This window comes from Neopsephotus bourkii, unplaced genomic scaffold (genome assembly GCF_033783945.1).
Source record: "Neopsephotus bourkii isolate Nb327-2 ecotype Australia unplaced genomic scaffold, CSIRO-AGI_Nbou_v1 NB_532, whole genome shotgun sequence".
In the NCBI taxonomy this organism is placed as follows: domain Eukaryota; kingdom Metazoa; phylum Chordata; class Aves; order Psittaciformes; family Psittacidae; genus Neopsephotus; species Neopsephotus bourkii.
Genome location: NW_026901033.1, coordinates 712,243 through 728,329, shown reverse-complemented (window position 1 = coordinate 728,329; position 16,087 = coordinate 712,243). Strand labels below are relative to the sequence as shown.

The 16,087-nt window shown below is 38.1% G+C and overlaps 1 protein-coding gene across 3 annotated transcripts in view; it reads left to right on the top strand.

The window, feature by feature from the left end:
- The window catches only part of CBLB (Cbl proto-oncogene B), a 121,551-nt gene that overhangs the window by 95,319 nt on the left and 10,145 nt on the right, over positions 1–16,087 (top strand). For 2 of the 3 annotated variants that reach the window (XM_061350564.1, XM_061350565.1), the window contains exons 13-17: positions 1,967–2,061; positions 8,204–8,347; positions 12,747–12,835; positions 12,935–13,066; positions 14,323–14,460. In XM_061350564.1, coding sequence (XP_061206548.1) covers positions 1,967–2,061; positions 8,204–8,347; positions 12,747–12,835; positions 12,935–13,066; positions 14,323–14,460 — 598 coding nt within the window. The remainder of the gene's footprint in view (positions 1–1,966; positions 2,062–8,203; positions 8,348–12,746; positions 12,836–12,934; positions 13,067–14,322; positions 14,461–16,087) is intronic. The other variant, XM_061350566.1, reaches the window with a different exon arrangement.

The following is a 16,087-nucleotide window of genomic DNA, read 5'->3' as shown; positions in this document are numbered from 1 at the left end:
ACATGAGCTAAATACTCTAAAGGTCAGATGTGTTATTTTCAAAAGAACATTGAATTAGTCATGGTGTTCAGTATACTCAAGTCTAGCCTGCCTTGACCCTAAGAAAGAGGAAACAAATACATCCAGAGCCAAGCTAAATGTAGACTCATTTTATCTCTATCACTAGCTATATGGGTAGCAGCCTTGAAAATGCTTAGTGGCACAACCCCAGTATTGCACTGCTAGATTTCGTTGTTATCATCAGTACTGTAAATGGTATCATTGCTACTGCTTTTGTCTGTTGTTCACAGTAATACACGTATTTTTAGCTGAATTTTTCCTCCTTTGCACTGAAATAGAGCTTCAGCTGCTGGAGTTGTACATTGTTGTAATTTGTCCCTAGCAGCTTTTGACTTCTGTAGGACAAATGTCCAGTGTAATGTCTAGTAATCCATTTCCAGTGCTGGCTGTGTTCAGAGTTGCCACTTGCAAGCTTTCCACGCTGGTCTAGCTTGCTTTGCCTAGGGGCATCTGCTTGTTAATCACCAGAGAAGTGAGCTTTCTTGTCCTCCTTTGCAGTACATATGTCTGTAACTATGGTATGTCTTTTCGAAGAAAAAGAAAAAAAGATCATTTCTCTGTTCTGTTTGAAGATATCTGGGGAGCAGAGTGTGGAGGGAGTAGTTCTGGCATTAGGCAGCTTCAGACAACTTGCAAGACTCTGTACAGTTGGGGGAGGCTTACGTTTGAAAAGATCAAGTGGTGGTGGCCTAAGAAAAATCTCCTAATTCTGCTCTGATGAGTTTTATCAAAGCAGCTCAGTAATTTCTCCATAGAGCAGATTATTAGCTCAAAGCTGCTCTGTTTTCTTTTTTCTTTTTTTTTTGCTCGAAGACTACATTACTTGTGCTAAAAAGTAGCTCAATCATAACTTTTTCTCTCTGTTGGCTTTTCACAGGCCACAAGCTGTTTAACCTTTCCATCTCCGTTTAATTTGTCTTCTTATATGTATGTTTTGGTTATTTTGAAAGTACATTACTGAAATTCAGTTAGTATCGGTAAAGAATATAAGCATATATAATGAAAGGTGCTTAAGAAGTCCATGATGTTACGTAAAATTAGAACGTCCTTTTATCAGCATCAGGGCAAATTGCCAGTTTTCCTCACAGCTAAGCAATTGTTTAAAATGCTGTAGTTTCTCATCTGGTTTTCAAAGGATACCATGTTTGTATCTTGAATTGCACCTACATACAACATTTCAGTTGTGGTTTGGCACTGTATTGAAGCTGTTGGAATAAATACTTCTCAAATCAGAATAACCACTCATCGTAGAAGTGCTGGCGGTATAGTCTGGAGAATTTACATATGTATTTCTTTAACCAAATGCTGTTTGAACTGTCATCTTCAGGTAATGTATGTAAGCTATTTGGTTAAATTGAGCACCTGACAACTCTGAATTACGATTTCGAGCTGTATGCACATTCACAAGGGAAGCATCTAATGAATTTTCATCTCTGATGCGTATATCAATTGTCATATAACCTTTTTGCTATCGGTAAAAGCCAAGAGTCAGGAAGACAGTCCTGTGGGTAGGGCATGTATTTTGGCAGGCACTGTATCACAGAGTATGTTTAGCATGCTGTACCTGTTGTTTTCCCACTGTACTTCATCTCTCTCACTGTGATCGATTTGCAATCTTGAAATCTTAATTTGCCCCCAAGCAGTTCAGCTATAACAGAGTAGTCCATCTAGTAACCGTGATGCAGAAGTTCCTCTTTTGGCAAAGTTTTAAACTAACGTGTTCTGCAGCTCCCAGATGGGGTGAGCTGAAACGGATATGGACAGAGTCACTTCAGATAACAGCTCTGCAGTGTGAACTTCTAGGGCTCGTGGTCTTCTCAAGGTCTGTTTTGTAATACCTAGCTGATGAACATCTGTGATGATAAACCGGAGGAGGTATGCATTGTAACTCTTGTGTGATTTTTAGGTCTTTTCAAACGGTCATCCGATAAATGAAGAATATGATGTCCCTCCACGGCTTTCACCCCCTCTTCCGGCTGCCTCCATCATCCCTAGTTTAAAGTAAGTTAACTTTATCTGTAGAAGAAATGTGCTAATTAATGTTGATAACAGATTTGCTGGTGCTAAAATAAAAATGGAGAAAAATAAAATTAACTAATATACTTGGTGATATCTTATCTGCAAACTTTAATGCGATTTTACAAAGGAAACCTAAATTGCATTGATTCAGTGGGAGCAGTTCTAATATTAATTGAACATACTACATTTTTATGGGAAGAAAGAATAAATTGTGGCAGATCTTGCTCACGGGCGCTTGGCAGTGGGAGCACATACTGTCTGGTTTTGCTTCTGCTTACTACTACAGGAGAAGTGTCCTTAGAGCTATTTGTCATAGGAGATAGAGAATCTAGGGAAACTGTTAAAGGGTAAAGAGCATAATTTTTGTGTGGTTTGCCCCTGATCTAGTCATGCTTTCAGCACATGGAGCTTTCTCCAGGGCTCACACCAGTACCTTTTCGTTGTTATGGCTAAAAACCAAGCAAAAGCATATAATATAATGTTAAATTGGGTCAGGCTCCCTGACTTCCAGGTTATGGTTAGGGGAATGTTATCATTTTAAGTTTCAGACTGCTCTTAGTCTTCCATTAACATGACTGTTTATTTGGTACCAAGACGTTGCCCTGCTTAGCAGGAATGTTTGAGCTCTGAATCACACAGGATTTTCTACAGAAGAGGGGATATATGGTTAAGAAGTTCAAATTATCTCATTTACAACTACCAAAATGTCATATGGAATGGCTGTTAAAAATCGGTCTCTGTGTGTTGTTTCTTGAAACACTAATACGCACTAATATGTCCACTTTACAAAGTAAAGTACTAATACGTACTAAAACTAATACATAAAGTACTAATAGGTACTAATACACACTAATATTTGATTTCAAATAAAGTTTTTGTTACCACTAGAAAATATCCTAATAATCTATAGTATTGTGTGGCACTGTATAGGTTCAAAAACTGGGTGAAATCTTCAAAACCAGCAAGTTTAATAATTGTAATATTTCCGGTAACCAGAATAATTGCTTTCAAAACAGCAGCTTTAGTAATATATAATTTGGAATATCAGAGAGAGTATTCTTCCTCCTGGTAAATTGACTGCATTGAGCATTCATAAATACATTGAACTATACATGATCAGAGATCCCCTGCTTTCCACAACTGTGCTGCAGTCAATCGGGTGCAAGTGTCTTATTGTTTCCTACTCTTCAATCTCTGCAGAGTTGTGGCTTGAAAGCCAGCTTGTTTCTTACAGCTCCAAGGCATGTTATTCTTTCTGGTTATTAGCATACGTCTGTAATTTCAAAGGTTTGACTGCAGGATACAATGACCATGCATGAAATGTCTTAGTCAAAATCATAAGGAGGCAAAATGACCCTTAGCTGAAACTTTGCAATTCTAAAATGTCCTTGCTTCTTTGATCATTTTTTTTTACTGAATTATAATATTACAAATACAACTTGTTTTTTTTCTTTACAAAGTTACATGAATAGAAAAGCTCTAGTGTGTTTTTTCTAGAACCAGTGCTGATTTATTTTCATTTCATTACATTGATCACTATTAACCGTATACTTGAATAATGAAATGTTGGATTCTGATTAACCAAGAATCTGGGTTTTTCTTTTCTGCTCAGCCACTGTGTTGCAGACCCTACATGTGAAAAGACTTACTCTTTCATTGGACTGCTGTTATTTATGTTAGATCATTTTTAGCAGCTTTTGATCAACTTGCTGGTTTATTCTTGGGGAAAAAAAAACACAACAAACTTTTATGTCAAAGATACAGAGCTGTTATTCACCAAAACTTTGAAAATTTCAAGTTAATTGGTGTTTGGTTTATTCCTGTGACTAGTCTCCATTCTGCTACATCAATAGAAAATTAGCCTCTTTTTCTCTGTACTTTATTTCACCACAGTGATGATTTCTGTATCTAATTTAGAGTATGTAATGCAACATTTAAGTCCAAGTACTTTTTGTCATCTACACATTCTTTTAGGAGTACCTAGTTGCTTTGATGCAGTTAAGGGAAAAATTAGCATTGGAAGGTGTTTTCTCCTCTTGCTATCACCTCTATCTTGCTAACAAACTTTGAAGGTGAAATCATACTTCCACTAAAGGCAACTGTTGCTTGGAAATCCTGGCTTCATCCTTTGCCATGGCACTTCCCAGTGGCGTTAGAAGGAGCACTGCTGGCACACAGGTTCCAGACATCAAAGAGATGATGCTTTGGAGGACACAACGTGTCCTTAGCTCATAGCTTGACAGGCCAGTGAGTTTGCATGTACCAGCTGTTCTGTGGTAATTCTTGTTGCATTGCAGGCTTCATTTGTGACAAATGGAAAATTGTGTCCTCCTGTGTGAATGAAGGTGAACTGCTTTATATATGCTTTGGTTTGAAGGTAACTTGAGGGCAGTTGCCATGAGCAGCTGACAAGTGTTGACTTGACTATGTCTTTCATATAACTTAACCCTTATTTTGCTGGAACAGTTTCTTTGAGGCCTTGCAGGATTACAACTTTTGTAGTAGTAAAGTAGTAAAGATGATTACTTTAGAGCACTAGCAAGTAGTACTCTACATAGGACAAAACAGTTGATAGTAAGGATCTGCTGTGCGCATTGCATGTGTTGCAGGGTAGCAGTTCAACTGGCTGTGTTATCTCTAGTCCCATGAATCTGAACAATCTTTAGGAATCAGAACATAGCAGAGGTACACTTGGAAGTGTCATTTATTTTAGTTTAATCTGAAAGGTATTCAAGTTCTGCACTCCTCAACACAAATCAAAGCATGGTAAGTGAGGAGATTAAAGGGATTCATATCCAAAGCATAGCCCTGATCCAGACTGAAATACATGGACTGCAAGTTCATGGTGTCCTAAGTTCTGTGAATCAGTTTACCAGTAAATGATGGCAGGGGAACCTTTCCCTGAAATACTTCTAAATGAGTGTGAGATGTTGGTTTCCCTGGAGTTCTGTTTACAGCTTAGCTGGACATTAAGTGGCTTGATGAAAATGAATTCTCAAACCTTCTTCTGTTTGCCTTTGGCTCTCAGTGCTCAGAAGGATAATAAAGATTGGCATCTAGCCTTCTGTTCAACAAGCTAGAGAAGACAAAGTCATCACTTACTGGAATGTAATACTGACTTCCCGTTTTCAAACCTTTCCACTTGAGGAGTAGGAAAGGGAACTAAAGCGTATCTAAATACAGTGTTCTGATGGGTCTTGTATTTCTTTGTAACAGTAAGGAGTTTTTTTAAAGTGTGATTATAGGAAATTTCACCAGCTTGATAAACAGATGCCTCAGTGTTTCATGTCTTAGTTGATAATTACAGTGTTCATCTGTGAAGTTACAAAAAACAGTAAAATATTTGTCTGCTTATCTTACTAGGTGGTTTTGTGTAGAACAATAGGGTTAATGTTAGAACAATAGAGGTTTAATAAAATAGTTTGATCTTGAAGAAATTTCAGTAACGATGGAGAAAACGGGATAGGCATCGAGCAGAGCAATGCAGAAGAAGTTTGAAATCAAAGATTACAGCTGGGTGAAATTGGAAGATCAAAATGTTTTAAAAATATGAATTCTGGAATATTAATAAGATTTAAGTATAGGACAATTTTAGGGCTCTAATGGAGAGTTTATTAGCTATATATTAGTATTCCAGTTCTACTGCTTTACAAATCAAAAGCACCTTTCAAATATTAATCATTTAATATTTGCAACCTGGGAAATAATTTCCTTACTTTAAAGGTAGGGAGAGACTTTACAAGTGTGAAAGACTTGCTTAAGGCAACATGTTATTTGGAAGCAGGAGACTTGGAGCATATGTCTTTAATAGTAGCTCCAGACTAGTAACCGTTTCTCAACAGAGAAGAGGGCTTTTGCTTGGTTTTTTTCCCCGGCAGTAGCTTGTGAAGAGGGCTTAAAACAGTACTACCAACCTGGTTTGGTCAGTACTGGACATTTGGTATTGGTCAGCACCAGACATTTTTAGTCTAAATACTTGTATTTCAAAGATACTGCTATCTGCAGAAGCCAGAAATTCAATTTCTGATTATTTATAAAACCCCAGAGGCTTATATACACATACATATCTTATAAAGCATCTAAGGAACATGATGGATTGCCATGTAAGAATGATTTAAAGTCCACAGAAATTAGAAAATTTGTTCTCTGTGGGCTTTTCAACTGTCTACCTGAGAATATTACGTTGTTCTTATTGTCCCATTACATTTTTACCTTCTGTTCTTTAAATGGCCATACAGCAGTGATGCAAGCCTCTTGTCCATCTAAGTCATCAAGGATGGAGAAAGCAACTTCACACTGTGTTGCTGTTTGAAATTTTGCTCCCTACAGAAAGTGGTTGAAAACTTCAATATAGAGTTTGCAGTTCAGTGCTGTTAAGTCACCTTTTCCCTATCTTTGACTAGTATGCCTTTGCAAAAGAAGTTGGACCCCCGTTTTTAATGAGCTTGTTTCTGAAGTCAAAAAATATCCTACTGATTGAAGGAAAGAGTGTTTGAGAAGTAGCTAGAGAGATCTAAGCTTTGAATATATTCAAACAAGAGCAGCACATCCGCCCCCTTCTTTCTCTGTTCTCCCCCCCCCATTATTTTTTTGTTTTATAAATGTTTTTTATTTTGTCAATATTAGTTACATGGCTGGCTAGTTAGTTATTTGGATTTGTTCAGAGGGTACCTCGGTGTTCTGAAGTGATGTGGCACCATCTTCAATAGCGAAAGACGTGTTTTTCCCTGGTGAGTATGCTGTGTTAGTCAGGTGCTGTTTGTGTTTTAAGAATGAGGAGATAGGCCTGGTCTTTAGCTCTTGACCTTCAGATAAAATCAAACTAATTAGACCACAGTAAGACGAAGTATGTACACTCCCTTCTTGTATTTGCTTATAGTCCTTAAGAACTTCCCTAAATGATGTATGAAGTAGATGGATCTTTTAATGTAGCATGTAGCTCAGCTCAGGGACCATTAGCCATACTTTCAAGCCACAAATCAGAATGGCTGTAGATGCATTGCACATCTTTATTCAAGTTCCTCCAGCTGTTGGCTTTTCTATATGTCAAAGAAAGGTGCCATTCGCTGCAGCATATAATATCCAAACAATTTTTGAAGTTATACACTTATTGCTTCTCATGTTCAAGTAGTTTAAGAGTCAAATTTCTGTTTGTGGTTTTCATCTATGGTCAAGCTGAAGTTAAATTAAGTCCTTAATGTGAGCTTTTGCATTTTATGTGTTTTGCAAGTTTCTTATTTGTCTTAATACATTGGAATGATTGCTATAAATGAAGGAGCTGTATGTATTAAAGAGTAGAAGATGTTGATTTGTTAGGCCTATAACCAAGCTAGCTATATTTTAGGAGAGCCAAAAGATGTTGAGCTTGTTAATACCTAACAAAATTACTTTCCCCAGACTGCTCACTACAGTGATATCCCCCCCCCCCCCATAATTTTGTTTACGCTCATATAACAGAAAACCAGATAGTAGAAGTTAGGTTTTCATTTGAAACGAAATTTGGTGCTCAGCATGCATTCTTCACGATGGAACTTGTTACCTGCAAGTGAAGATTGGGAAGTCTACCTACTTTCTGGTTTCCACTGCTCAGGAAGTGATATAAACCACTGACTGGGAGGACAGTTAAGGACAATTCTTTGAAGTAAAAACATAATGTAAAATCCAGGCAAATTCTGGGAGTTTGATAGTGTTATGGTGTCACTGAAAGGCTTCATTGAGCGGATGAATGTCTGCTGCCTCACTGAGCCCTGCTAAGTACTGTTTGCCCTGAATTAACTTATGTTTAGTACTTTTGATACGTGCAAACAGGTTAAGCTTTTTAAGTGCCTATTTAGTACTCTAATTCTTTGCAGTCTCTTTTTGCAATCTCTTCTATGTTATGCTTGCTTAAAGTAGCTGTTTAACTCTTGGAAGGTCAGCTGCCCTTTTCTCTATGCATTCTCAGTGACAAAAAAGCCAGTAACCATATAAACCAGACAAGTTTTAGTTTGACATGGTGGTTTTGTCACCTTATATGCAACAGACATGTATCAGGGATGTTTATGCTAAAGAATATTTCTGTATTATATCAAGGTCGATTATGCAACAGTTAAAGGCAAACCTGATCTTTTTCTCATCTCCTTAGGTGTCCTGTCCCTTCAGGAAATTCTCTGTCTGATAAATCAAGGGATCACACAGACGATGATGATGAATACAAAGTTCCTTCTTCACATCCTGTAATACTGAGCTCACAACCACCTCATGGTCATAATATAAAACCTCTTGCTCGGTAAGGTCATTTAGCAGCATAGAAGGCAGCTTAATTACAAAAACTCTGCTTTTCCCCAAATTTAACGGTATTCAGCCCTTATAATGTTGATGAAGCTTGCCTGCCTTCTAAAATGACTTAGTTTTTCAAGCTCAGATTACTTGATGCTTCTGTTTCATTTGACCACCACCACAGTCAGAAAGGCGTGAAGCTCACTTCATTGTATCTGTGTGTAAGAACTGGGTAGTTTTTGCTTTTGAATACCGTTTCTGCAGTTGATTCTTTTTTTCCCTTAGGATGAGGTTTTCAGAACTGACCAGGAGCTTGAACCCCACAACTCTTGCAAATTTAATTTGAATGAGAATTGTGTGACAGAAATCCCCAAAGACAGCTTTGAATATCTTAAACCTTCATATTGCATACAATTCATTTAAAGAAGCAGTGCAGTACTCAAATGTGTGAATTGGCAGCTGGATCTAAATGCTTTTATTTCTTTTCCCCCATGTACACTATGTCTTTTTAGCTTTTTGACCCTGTTTCACAGCATGCTTTCCTTCTGCTTGTTAGGAAGAGAATGTATCTTTCTTTGCTTCAAACATACTCTAAAATAGTATCTCCAAAATTGCACAGTTCTGAATTATTAATGGATTATGGCAAGGAGATTTAGAGCCAGGAGACATGGCAACTGAAGGCTGTGCCATTCTCAGTGAACTTCTTGGACTTTGATACTTGAAGAACCTGGGTGTCTGGAATTAAGAGAATAAGTCTTGGGAAGAAGGGACACTTCTTTACTGATCTTGTAGGTCAGAAGTATGATAGTAAAATCAAGTATTGATCTAAATAGTTCAGACTCTTCTGCCATTAAAAAAACCACAATGGCATATTGCTTTTTTTCCCCTCTGTCAGAATGTGATGTCAAGGACCCACCATCAATAAAGCTTGGTCTCTCAGCCTGAAAGTAGCCAATTACAATTTTTAGACATATTTAACCAGAATTTAGAACAGGTGGAAAAAAGGCCATACTCTGTTCATTCCTTGCATGCAGGTTAAAACTCCTATATTAGAAATGCTGATCCAACCTTCACTGCATAGACATGAATATTACACAGTTGTCTGAGCTTTACGATCTTGAGTACTTAAATTCCTATCTACTATATGAGACTTTAAAACAGGGGAAAAAAAAAAGGATAAATAAAACTTTTAATGTTATCCAAGGGAAAAAAATGGAAAAATGCAAGGACCTAGTCCTTCTTACCTATGCAATTTTTTATCTGTGTTATGCTACTGCATGCAAAGTGTAATAGAGGCTGAGTTGCTTGTGTGACTAGAGTTATACAGGATGTAACCTTTCTTGGACAAGAATGCTACAATATAAGAGTGTGCTGGTTTAGCAGCTTCTGAGGGCTATGTCTGGGTTAATGAGTAGTATGGTGCAATAGGAGTGAGTCCGTAGAGGGGGTGAACTGACTCCAAAGACCTCACATCCACACTGTTTTGGGAAGTTTTGCATACAGACTGGTCCTAACATGATCGTGTGGCTGGAGGACCCTTTAGTAATTGCACCACATTGGATGGGCTTATGCAGGACATTTGTTGAGTTAATATCATTCAGAAGCAACTGAGTCTGCATGCTCTGAGACCTCTCTGCAACGTAAAGCAGAGTGCTGGGAGGATGACTTGTGGAGATTTGTTTCAGTTCATACACCTGACCTGAACTAAAATGCAACTAGCTAGATGACTCCAAAAGATTCTTGAGAAAACTAGAAGCTTATTATTTTGTGGTACCCTCCTGCTTGTAGCGAAAACAGTTGTGTGCTTTCAGTTGGCTAGTATAGGATTTTAATGGGCCATTAGAATTATTAATAGAGGCTGTAGATGGAAATCTGATTTTGAAGTTTTTTCCAGTGTTGAGTTTATTTTTAAGCTAATGTACTTGGTCTTGCACTTATGTTGGGGTTTTTTGGCATTAGTGCAGGGCTTGCTACAGGCAAAATAGCTCAGATTGAAATTTGGGTTGCTCTATGATAAAGCCCACCAACTCTTCCTTTTATGTATTCTGGTAAGAATTTTGACTGTAATCAAACCATTCTCCTAAGCATTAAAAAAGGGAAAATCCTCTTGAATATTTGTGTATGAACATATATGGTGTTCCGTCTACTTAAAATGTCTCCTTTAGCTAATGTGACTGCTTAGATGTCAAAGTTTGAGATAAAGCTTTCAAAAAGAAGGTTGATTCGGCTTGATGCTCTATTATATTAATGTACTTATTTTAATTTCATGGGGAGGGAAGTGTCAAGAAAAGCTAAAAACCTTTCAGTGTTGTTTAGCAAAATTGTTAATAATTTTTCTTTCATTTTTTTTTTAAGTTGTCAATAGTTTTTTAGCATTTTTCAATTCTATCCCCAGGGACAGCTTCTCCTATCTCTTTCCTAAGTGTTGCTTCCTCAGTTCTTGGATAGCACTTAGGGTTCTCAGTAAGCTAAAGAGCTGACTAAATTTCTTCCAGATGTTTTGTAATTTAGGACCTATGTAATTCTTCCATCCTAATCCCAGATTTTTTATTGCCTCTAAGACTTCTTGCTCCTTCAGCAGCAGATATGACAGTGCTAACAATATTGTCAGGCTAATACAAAGGACGGTTCACAGTCTTATTTTCTGGCAGGCCTGTTGTCTGGTTTGTTAGAGCCAATCATCTCTTCCCAGGTAGAGGGGAAGTTCAGCAATATGAAATGGAGGGAAAGGATTTCAACATTCCTAATTAGGCTACTATTAGAAGAATAATACATTATTACATTTGCTATCTTTTCCTAATGAAGATTTTCCAAAGGGAAAAGGATACGAGGCTTGCTGTTAGTACTGATTTGTTGCCTGCCTTTCTGGTGTTCACTGTTGATGTAAGCAGGTATTTCAGTGTGATCTGTAAACTGATCACTTAACTGAGCTGATTATGACCTGAACACTTCTGAAGTGGTGCCATGCTAAGTTATCTTGCTGCCTGTGGCTGACTAGATTATTGAAAATGAAGAATAGATTCAAGTTAAAGTAGAGAATGTTCGTAGTTACTTAATGTATATGCTGAGGAGTGAAAGGAGGTGTTGCATCCACTGCATTTGAGAGATTGAACCAATCTTATTTCATAGTTAGAGGCAACACTTCCTCTCCTACTTCCCTGGGGAGATCAAGTCATAAAAAACAAAACAAAAAACCCTAATGGTAAGAGCTATTTTGTTAAGTCTTGTAATTATTCTTGTATTTATTCCATTACTCCTTGTTGTTACTCTTGGGACCACAAACACAGTTTCACTTCCTTTTTCCTGTTTATGTATTTTAAATGATTCCAGACCTTTCTTCATTCCTCCTTTCCATATGGCCGACGCTGATAGGTCTGTAAATGTTCAGACTATTGGTAAAAACCCAAGATCTGGAATTTTAGCCATACGTAGCTCTGGCAGATTTGACAGAATTCAGTAGTAATGGTGCATGGTGGGTTGGGAATTTTATTTTGAAGCTGGAATTGCTTAGCACGGTGGCCTTTTTCCAAAGGAACTCTGGTTCTTTCTGAATAGGCAGGGCCCACAGGTCCAATGACAGGAGTCATTTCCCAGTTAGTAAACATTTATTTTAGCAGTATTTAATGTTACGAAAAGGCTTTGGTTCTGCGTTTTTCCCTGCCATGTTTGAACAGAGGCATCTTACAAAATAATCCTCAGTATTTTACTGACAAGGTTATAGGTGACTTTGGACTGTTTGGCTTAGATTATTTTCATATTTAATTTAATACTGTTTAATTTTGCGGACAAAATAAGCTTCTATTAAAAGAAGTAAACTCTGGTAGAAGTGTCGGTGAGACTGAGCTCTTTGAGTAGGCACCTGCCAAACCGCTGTGGCTGGTTCAATTTCTTTTCAGTGTTCTCCTTAGTGATGGGTTCTGTTTGTGTGGGGTTTGTTGTTTATTGCTTTGGTTTATTCTCTATACTGACTTCTCTGTGTTGCCTCAGTGATAATTACCAAAGTCCACATTCCCTTCTTCATGTTTCTGCTAGGGAAAGTTCTACAGGTGGGAAGGTGAAATAGGATTGGGTCTGTGACTTAAGTGTGTGAATAAACTAATGGCCTGAGCTCTGAAGTGAGGGCTGTGTTTAATATTAGTTCTTCTTCTATGTTGTCTTGCAGCCTGGAGTAACTCATTTAAGCCATGTCAGTACCCCACTGACAAAGCACTATGACCCTTCAGAGCAGTTTCATTGGCCGTTAACCAGTATATGCTCTCAATAGAAAACCCAAAACATTTAGAATTGATGCAGCTTGTCATCTTTCATTTGTTTCCATATAACAAAATGCCAGCTCGGGTACTTGGTCATTTTGGGAATTCATACTTGGATAGCTGGTTGACTGTGCCCTACTTAATGTACGTTTTCAGGGTATGCGAGAACGGTCAATGTGCTGGAGTAACAAATGGAACGCACAGTGCTACTTCTGAGATGAAGAAATCCAAACATCCAGAGCTAGGTATGTTTTTATTTTTCACTATTTAGCAAGAAAATTTACTCTGTGCTGTTCTAGGGGTACAGCAAGAAAACATTCACTTCTTGTGATTGTGTCATTCAGGAGATGTCTGTGATGCACCTACTGTTCCAGTACCTTTGCCACCTGCACGACCTCCTACCAGAGACAACCCAAAACACAGCTCTTTGCTCAACAGGACACCCTCCGATTATGATCTTCTGGTGCCCCCTTTAGGTTGCAGACTTTTTGCTGATTACATTTAAATTTAATGGTTAACATTGCCTAGATGAACCAAATGACATGTTTACTGAAAAACAGCCAATGTTGAGTGTGTTATGGGCTAAATATGACAGCTGTAAAGTCAATATTTGTGTCAGTGATCTGTGCTTGGTATCTGTCTGTACACCCATGCAAGACAGATGAAAAGGCATGCTAAATCTTTCTTCTAGCTATGAAGAAAACCAAACCTGTTTTCCCTAAAATACATTACCATTTTTTTGTCCCTTACTACCAAGTTTGAGCATTGCAATTGAGTGCAAGAGTGGAGGGTTTTTCCTATTGGAGCTTAAATAATTTCATTTATCACATATAAAGAAGAATGCTGAAGAGGTGCTATTTAAGTCAAAGAAAACAAAATAAAACTAATAAGTGTATTTCCAGGTTTCTTCCACTATCAAGGGACAGTTCAAAACTCACTGCTGCCTACAGTCACCAAACCACATTTCTGTGCTTCTCTCCTACATATAAATCAGTGACCTGGGGCTGTGCTTGGCCACCACACACACCTTCTTTGTCAAAACTCAGCTGCGTTACTGTGTCAGTGTGTATGTGTCATCATTCAATTTTCTGGTTCCATAAAACCTTTTGAACATGCTCCATGTTCCTGTGCTATACTCTCTCTGGTCCCTGAAGTGTTCCTGAGTTGCAAAGAGTACATAGCATCGATGGCAGAAGAACACACAAAAATCACACTGCTTGGTAACTCTAGTTCTGTCTGCACCGCCTTGTGTAAGGGGTGCATTCTTCTGCCAAGCTCTAGAAAATTCAGTTTATATATGGTGTCAGAGCTTTGAAACAGCAGATGAAGATAACGGACAGTTTAAATGTAGCAGATTCAATGTAGTCAGCATTGGTGTTTGAATATAAATTATTTGCTTAGCCACTGAAATACAGCTATTATTCTGCAATGATATTCAGTGAAGCTTTCATTATAATACACTCATTGCCATTAGGCCACTAAAAGAAACCTGTCCTCTCATCCCAGAAAAGAAACTGAGCACTGCCAAGGTCATTTGGAGCATGTTTTAGAAGAGGATTGCGCATAGTGAGAGTCAGGTTTGCGGTTCCATTATTGGAGTCACTGAACTGCTTGATGAACCCCTGGAGTAAAGACCTCAGCAGCCGGAGAAAAATCAAGTTAAAGCTTCACTCTTTATCCTACAGCTCCTTGTGGAGCTTTGCTCATCTAATAATTCTTTTCTAAAATGCAGGTGAAGATGCATTTGATAACTCACCCCCTTCACTACCACCACCGCCACCGCCTGCTCGGCACAGCATGATTGAGCACACAAAACCTGCTGGCTCAGGAAGCAGACCTTCTTCAGGACATGAACTGTTCCTTCATTCTGGTAGGAATACAAAGGAAACAATGGATTTTATTTCATTTTCTTTCATTTCAGAAGCTTATCTGTTCTGTGATAAAGTTGCCATCAGGCTTCAGAAGCCTGTTTTATCTATACTTCATTATACAAAATATTAAAAAATACAGGGGTTTTGTAATGGTGGAGATGAAAGAACTCAGAAAATAAGACTTAACTTCTCATTATCAGAACGTAATGAAATAAGGACAATATTTCTGTACCAGGCTAGACACTTTGGCAAATTGTACTTTCTGCTTGTTATTTGTGATGCACCAAGTTTTCTGTTGTAGTCTGTAGTTCTAGTCTGAATCCTGTCAACTCCATTGTTTCCCAGCGTGAAACTTAATTCATGGAGCTCACGTTCAAGTTGGAACTTGAGGAAAAACTAGAAACTAAGGGAAAAGAACATCCTGTTTTGTTAAAATGGTTGTAAAATTTTGCTGCAAAACTGTATTAATTTTAAACACAGTAATGTCAAGTTATCACCTATCTCTCTCCATAAATTGCAGTGATGCTTTTTCAGTCTTGTGTTTTGCTTTTAAAAGGCATAAAAGCTATGTTAACAATATACAGATTTTGTCTTTGAGTTGAAAAGTATTTGATTATCAGATTAATTAAGTTGAATGCATTTGCTTCCAAAGGATGTTGGTATCTTAAATTTGCCTGTCCCAGGAGTACTTTGAGTGGTGATCTGCCTTGTGGTGCTGTGGGTGGATGTCTTCCTCTCTGTTTTTCTTGGAGGCTGTATGGAGGGGGATAACTTGAGATGTTTTGGCTATAAGATCAGGAAGGTCAGAACGTAGATGACAAGCAGTCTTGTGCAACTCTAATGGCCTGACAGCCTGTCAGGCATTTGGCTGACCTTGGTGAATGATCCTAGCTGGGGGTTGAAAGCGAGCTAGGTTGGGTTGAACTGCAGTGACCTTTTATGGAATGTTTTTATTATGGGGGTTTTTGCAACCAGTCGAGGCCTGACTTTGAGGAAGTTGCCAAAACTGTGTGTGTTTATAATGTATGTTCAGCTCCGTGCCTTGCTTTTTCTCACAATGCATGCATCCAGGTAAAAAGACTCAGCACACTGCAGGAGGTAAAGGCTGATCTTCAGAAATGTAGGGGCAGGAATGAATTTATTTTCTAGACTTCAAAATAAAGATAGTATGATCTTCAGCAGACCAGTCTGCATGGGTCCCTCAATTGCATCATCTGATGCAGAAACACACTCTGCACCATTCAGTTCTAATGGTGATGGAGAGGGAGAATAGAAACTGTCACATGCAGACGCACGCAAGCTCTGTCTGTCTGTTTGCAGTTCTCAGAAACACACAGTGTTTTAAATGCTTAAGTGTTATTTCCAAAAAGAAATCTAAAACATCACTGATAATTTTAAAAACATGCAATAGCTTTTAAGTACAAATTTGGAAAATGTGTCTATAATCATGTATTGTTCTTCATAGAATCACAGAATAGTCAGGGTTGGAAAGGACCTTAAGATCATCAAGTTCCAACCCCCCTGCCATGGGCAGGGACACCTCGCACTATAGTTGTATAGTGAGTGCAGTCTTACAGCAGCAGTTTTAATTAAACTTAGAAGTGTATGCATCTACTTAGGCACACA